The 7,055-nt window shown below is 57.5% G+C and overlaps 1 protein-coding gene across 1 annotated transcript; it reads left to right on the forward strand.

Moving 5' to 3' along the window:
- Window positions 1–373: 373 nt before the first annotated feature.
- LIF (LIF interleukin 6 family cytokine) lies at window positions 374–6,779 on the forward strand. Its single transcript, XM_042911187.1, has 3 exons — window positions 374–484; window positions 2,291–2,469; window positions 3,182–6,779. Exons 1-3 carry the CDS (start codon window positions 466–468, stop codon window positions 3,590–3,592), a joined length of 609 nt encoding a protein of 202 aa, XP_042767121.1. The 5' UTR covers window positions 374–465; the 3' UTR covers window positions 3,593–6,779.
- The last annotated feature ends 276 nt before the right edge of the window (window positions 6,780–7,055 follow it).

The raw sequence follows: 7,055 nt of genomic DNA on the forward strand, positions 1-7,055 counted from the left end.
TATGGTCAAGCCACCTCCCCAAACCCAGGTGAGTCAGGGCTGTCTGGAGCACCTACAGCCACGGGGACCCCGATGACTCGGCCTGGGAACCCTCCTTGCCCTCTCCAACTTCAAACAACTCCTAGGGCGAGCCATTCAGGAAAACCACAGGCTGTTTTGTAGAAGAGTTCATTATCATTATAATTTTATCAATCAAATTCTTAGAAGAGGGAAAAAGTCTGCTCTCTCCACCCTCCCCCTTCACTCCCCCCCCCTCAACTCTCACTTTCTTCCATTCATAATTTCCTATGATGCACCTCAAACAACTTCCTGGACGGGGATCCCTGCTAAATATAGCTGTTTCTCTCTCTGTCTTACAACACAGGCTCCAGTATATAAATCAGGCAAATTCCCCGTTGAGCATGAATCTCTGAAAACTGCCGGCATCTAAGGTCTCCTCCAAGGCCCTCTGGAGTCCAGCCCATAATGAAGGTCTTGGCGGCAGGTAAATCCACCCGCCCCGCACCGGCTTCCGCGCCCCACTGCCGGTGCTGCGGCAGCTTGGGGCACTTGGCGATCGCGAACGGGACACCCACCCGCCTCAGACACACGGGCTCGGGGCACCCGTGCAACCGGCCTGGGCTGCCGGAGGCGCTGGGTGGCGGCCGGGAGCGAGCGCAGACACATGGTCCCGGCACCGCGCGCCCAGCCTGCCCGGGGGCCAGCAGGTTGGCGGGCAACGGAGGGGGCTGCCGAAGCCTTCCTCCTGCTCCTCCTCCACCTCCTCCGCTTCCTCCTCCTCCTCCTCCTCCTCCTCCTCCTCCTCCTTGTTCCTGCCACTCTCCCTTGCTGCTCTTCCCGCTCCGCTTTCTCCCGATTCACCCTCCCTCTTTCTTTCTTTCTGTCTTTCCGCTTTCTCTTTTCCAACCGCGTCCCGGGCTGCTCCCAGGGAGGGGCACCGGCCGCCGAGCAGCTTGCAAACTCCGGCGGGGACGGAAGCAGGTGCCGCCTCCATCTGCTAGTGCCTGGAAAGCTGTGGTCTTTGCTAGGTGAGCCGGGGGTGTGGGGGGCCCCCGACCATCCCGGGGGCCTCAGAGCTGCCTGGGGATGTTGGGAGGAACAGGGGACCCAGGAGAAGTGAACTTGAGGCTGCCACTGTCCCAGCAGGGGAGATCCCTGAGGCGCTCCAGCACCCCCCTTCACCCCAGCCTCACCGGTTCTCCAGCCTCACTGGTCTGCAGACCCCCAGCTCCTGCTGGTGGGCCACCAGGAGAAGCCCCTCGGAAGGGACCTGAGAGTAAATAGGGGAAGCAGGCGCCTTGGGAGGGAGGGGCGACCCAGGACAGGCCCGGACAGCTCCCAGCTCTCCTGTCACCTTTCACTTTCCTTCCTCCCCCGCCAACCTGGCTGCCTGTGACCTTTTCCCTTTTCTCTTTTCTGGTTGCACCATTTCCTTTGCCTCCCTAAGGCTCTGAGGGCCTGTGGGACCCCAGGATTTTCCTTGTCCTAACCCAGGGCCTGGGACAAGAGGGGATGGCATGGAGGCAGGAGCTGTGCAGAGCAGGTGCCGGGGTTGTGTGTGGGGGGGGGGGGGGGGGGGGACAAGAAATTCTGAATGATGATTCGGGGTTGGAGAGGGGGCAGAATTGCAGAATTGGGGTGGGGTTGAAGGTCCTAGATAGGCGAGTGGCCACATTTGGAGAAGGAAAGCTATAGAAGAGATGGGGGAGGGTGGCAGGCAAAATTAGGGGACAAATGACCCTGGAAGTCAGAATCAAATGACAGGTTTAAAGGATAGAAGAGTGTCAACAGAAAATCCACCCCCTCCCCCACCAGGGTCCCAAGGGGTCCCCATCTGGGAGACGTGGCCCGCAGTGGGTCAGTGAGCATGAAACAATGTGCAGGAATCTGGACCATCCTTCGAGGTGGGAAGATAGGGGCCTCTCTTTTTCTTGAGACTCGCTGGGCCTGGGGCATGGTCCCTTCCACCCAGAGGGGCAGGAGGCCTCAGGGGAAAGGGCTGGGTGGTTGGTGTCACCCTGAACCCAGCTCCCCGCTGGTGGGAACAGCTCGTGTCCTCTCAGGCAAGAGAAGGGAAAACTGGGAAAGTGGAGGGAAGCAGAGCTAGAGAGAGAGAGACATAGAAACAGATGCAGTGACCTCATGAAAACCAGAAGCAACCAGGGGCAGATAGAGCCGGAGGGGGAGCCAGGGCACTGGTGTCCCTGGGGAGATGAGGCGCATCTTCTGCCATGAGCCCCCTTGCCCGCCCCCTACCCCCTGCTCATGGCTCCTTCCTGCCTATTCCCAGGAGTCGTGCCCCTGCTGCTGGTTCTGCACTGGAAACATGGGGCGGGGAGCCCCCTTCCTATCACCCCTGTCAACGCCACCTGTGCCACACGCCACCCATGTCACAGCAACCTCATGAACCAGATCAGGAACCAACTGGCGCAGCTCAATGGCAGTGCCAATGCCCTCTTTATTCTCTATGTAAGTCCCCCTTCCAGGTCCTGAGAGAGGAGGGAGGGAGGGGGGAGGGCCGCTGCACTGACCTGGGCTGTCGGGGCTGGTCAGGGAAGAGAGCTTTTGGAGCTGGAAGGAGAGAATGGGGAAAGGGCTTGGTTCAACCACATATGGACTCCCACAGCTTCTGAGCCCCCCACCCCTCCCTCAACCCAGGCTCTGAGACTGGAAGCCACTTTCCCAAGGTGCCCAGTTCATCCTGGGCAGAGCCGGGGGAGAAGGGAAAGGTCGGGCACTGATGGTCTAGGGACTCCTCCCCCACATGGAGCAGAAGGCCGATGAGAGACAGAGAGGAAGTAGGGGGGCCAGAGAGATGCTTTTGGGAAAGTGGGCTGCGGGTGTCTGGAGGCGCAAAGCCGCCGAGGAAGAAGAGGAGGACGGTGGGTTGAAAGAGCAAGTGTGCGTGGTGTGCCCACAAGAAGTGGGACGTGGTGTTTCCCTTCAGTCCCCTGATGCTCTTGCTGTTGGTGTGGCCCTTGATTCTTTACCAAGTGTGTTCACACCACGATTATTCTGGGCTCTCATAACAATCCCAAGATGCCTACGGGGCAAGTAGTCAGCTCTCTGTGCCAGAGGTGGGAAACTGAGACCCAAGAGCTCACCCAGAGGCTTGGTGGCCAGGCTGAAATACGCGTCCCTGACCCCCACATCACCTCCCCTCTCCCTCTCTGCTCCTCAGTACACGGCCCAGGGGGAGCCGTTCCCCAACAACCTGGACAAACTGTGCGGCCCCAACGTGACGGACTTCCCGCCATTCCATGCCAACGGCACAGAGAAGACCCGGTTAGTGGAGCTGTACCGCATCATCGCTTACCTTGGTGCCTCCCTGGGCAACATCACCCGGGACCAGAAGGTCCTCAATCCCAATGCCCTCAGCCTCCACAGCAAGCTGAACGCCACTGCAGACATCATGCGGGGCCTCCTCAGCAACGTGCTCTGCCGCCTGTGTAACAAGTATCATGTGGCCCACGTGGACGTGGCCTATGGCCCTGACACCTCAGGCAAGGACGTCTTTCAGAAGAAGAAGCTGGGCTGTCAGCTCCTGGGGAAGTATAAACAGGTCATTGCTGTGGTGGCCCAGGCCTTCTAGACAGGAGGTCTTGAAGCATGCAGTGAGTGACCTGAGATCTTAGGCTCAGGCAGCTCTCAAACTGTGCCCAGGGCCCAGAGCATCACCAGACCCAAGTGGGGACTGCTGGCAGACCCCGAGGGGTTTCTGGCCAGTCCATTCCCCTCTAGGTGGGCTGTGATGAAGCCGAGCAGAATCAAAACACCCAAAGGCAGGGCCTATCTACAGCGCCAATTAGAAGAAGGCACCCCTTCCTCTGGGAGACTGCAGCCAGGCACTAGGGTGTCGGGCTGGTCAGGGGATTATGGGCTGGACCTCTGTCCCCACTTGTCCCCTTGGCCAGGGACTTTGTGAGAAAACTGTACAAGTTGTCCATGGTGACCCTGACCATGGGGCAAGACAGCAGGGGTCAGGGGACTCTCCCAGCCCCGCAGAATGACCGCCATTGGTGCCTTTGCTGCCCCTTAATGTAGGTTTTGGAAGGTTTGACTGGGCTTGGGCAGGCCAGAGGAACTGGGGTCCTGAGGACTCCTTGGCCCCTACAAGTATAGCGAGAGGAAGTTAGAGAAGGGATTTCTGGTTTGAGATGCTCCTTCTCTTGAGCATGATTGGAGAGCTCAGGCCTAGGGACTGGACTATGAGGCAGAAAGTTCCAGAATGAGCTCGCTGGCATTCAGGCTCCTAGGGAGGCAGAGAGGCCACCTTCGGGCCTGGGAAGGAAGAGAGGTCCGGAAAGCTTTGACAAGCTCTCCCTCTTGCCCGCAGGCTTTCCTGAAGCCTGGGATGGCCAGGGTCTGGTGGCTGGACCTGGAGGTAGGGTTTGTGGAGGTGGGCAGGTGGCAAAGTCAGCTGAGGAGGTTCTGAGGGGACCCAGATTCTTCCTTCTGGGCAATGGTCTATAAGGGATGGGAAGGACTAGGTAGTTAAGAGTGGCAGCTCACATCTGGGACCCAGGGAGGCCCTGTGAGGTCACACAAAGGTACTTGAGGGGGCCCAGAGGTCATCTCTGGTTCCTAGGGCAAGGGAACAGCAAAACCTGAGGTCAGGGTCTCAGAGAAGCCTGAGAGCCAAGAGTGCTGTGTGTCTGACCCAGCATGATTGTCTATTTATTATGATGTCCTATTTATATTAACTTATTGGTGCTTTAAATGGCAAAGTTAATTCCCCTTTCCCTGCTTCCTACCCAACAGAAATAATATGATGGCTCCTATAGGAGCCAGGGCCAGGCCTTAGCAGGGACTGGTCCAGAAGTCAAGGATGTTACAAGTGGAATGAGCCTTACGGGTGAAGCTCAGAGGAGGGTCAGGATCTGAGAAAACTGGTCAGCCTTGGTGGGGGAGGGGAGCAGGGCACCCAGCTCCATACCCCATCCCAAATGTGACTTGCTCTGGGGGTATCAGGGTCCTGGCTGCAAGGCAGGCCGGGCCAGTTTGTGGAGTGGCCAGGGGCCTTCCACAGGGCTGCCATGTTGGTTGGCTCCAGGGGGCTCATTCAACACTGTGTTTTCTGGCACCTCCTGGAATTGTGATCGGGGGCAACATTCGTCGTTGAAATGGTGCTCCTAGAGCACTGGGTAAGGCATTCCTGGTGGCCTGCTCTGCTGCTCTTTCCTTGTCTCCAAGCTGCCTCTAAGCCAGCAGTTGAGGGGCTCTGGAACATCCACATGCAGTGCCCAGCATGCTTGCACACAGTGGGGAAGCTCCTTCTCGGGTGGCCCAAACATCCACAAAGGACGAGAGGGCCTGGCTGGACCTTGGGAAGCTGGGGTGGTGCAGGGAGGAGCTCCCTGCTCCAGAGAGGAGAACAGGGAGGCCCTGGGCCGAGGACCAGGAAGCTGTGGTCCCTGCTGCCCCACCTCCCCCCACGCCCCCACCCATGTCTGGGCTCCCAGGCAGGGAATCCGATCCTTTCCTTTGTGCTGGGGCCAGGCTAGTGGAGAAACGCCCTCCAGTCTGGGAGCAAGGGAGGGGGTGCAGAGCTGGGGCAGCTGCTAAAAGCAGCATTCTGGCTTCTTCTCAAACCCTAAGCTGGTGGCGGTCCTAGTGGTTCAGCCAATGTGATTATGGTACTTTGCACTCACTTTGCACCTCTCTGTCTTCTCTGAGCACTTTACCCATGCACACCAGGTGGCAGGTGGTGAGGCAGCAGGCGGGTCCTGACTCCTGGGGCAGGGGGCAAGGCAGGGGTGCAGAGTTGGGAGTTGTCCGTCCCATTGGCAAGGCTATTTTGTGGCGGGTGGCAGAGGAGACCACGAACCTCTTTCTGAGGCTGTCTTCATCTGGGTCACACTCACCCTCATCCAGTGTCTGAGCCTGCTGCCCTCCCTGCTCTTTGGTGAACACGGCTCAGAAGGCTTGGGGCCAGCTGAGTCCTTAATCATCCCATCACCTTGAGTACACCGACTCCCAGTGCTGAGCCCACCTGGGCAGCCTCTGAGGCCCAGGGACCAAGGGGACCTCCTTCCCTGAGCCCAACACGGACCCTCTGCCTCCCTCTTCCTGCCTCTGCCCTTCCTGCCCCTATTTCCTGCCCTGCCCCTCAGCCCCCATCCTCAGCTCTCTTTCTAGAACCAATCCAGAAGACCACTTTGCACAGCATCCTGGAATTATGGAGCTTCTGTGTGGAAAAAGCTTTGCAGGGCAGGAAGCTGCCCTTTTCCTCGTTTTTCATCTGCTGGTGTGGACCCACACCTGCATCCTGGGTCAAGAGGAGAAGGGAGAGGCTGTCAGCAGAGGAGGGGGTAGGACAGTCATTTTGTAATTTATGGACAAAGGAATATTGGGGACTTTATTTATTTAAAAACATTTTAAACAAAAAGAGCACCGCTGGTTTATTTGTCTCTCCTCTTCCTCTCCTTGCCCCTCTTTGGGGACTCCCCCAACTCCTTCCTCCTGAAGCAATCCCACCCCACCTTGCTGACTTTCCAGAATAGACACAGCATGTGGGGTTGGAGGCTGGAATCAAGTGAGAATTTCCCTTCAGATGGTACAGAGGTCCTTTTAGATCACCCCCACCCCCCCACCTCCATTCCAGTACCTGGACATCTCTCCCATTCGCACTGCTGGCTCCGTTTGTCCCTCCGTGTTTCCCTCCTTCCTTTCTACTGGACAGGACTTGGCCTTGCGGGACAAATTCCTCTTTGATGAATGTACCCTGTGGGAATGTTTCATACTGACAGATTATTTTTATTTATTCAATGTCATATTTAAAATATTTATTTTTTATACTGAAGGAATACTTTTTTTTTTTTAAGAAAAAAGAGAAATTAATAAAGAATCTGCTCTTGGCAAGCTCTCCAGACTGTATTGATGTGGGAAGATGGGGCTGGAGGGGCCGAGACTGTCTCTCCACCCAACTGAGTGGAGTTCTGCTCGACAAAGGGCAGGCGGTTGGGAAGAGGGGGGCACTTCCACCGGGCAAGGGTGCTGGCATGGGTGCATGGGGGTGGTGGGCAGAACAGGCACAGGTGGAACAAGGTGGGTGG

Source organism: Panthera leo, chromosome D3 (assembly GCF_018350215.1).
Source record: "Panthera leo isolate Ple1 chromosome D3, P.leo_Ple1_pat1.1, whole genome shotgun sequence".
In the NCBI taxonomy this organism is placed as follows: domain Eukaryota; kingdom Metazoa; phylum Chordata; class Mammalia; order Carnivora; family Felidae; genus Panthera; species Panthera leo.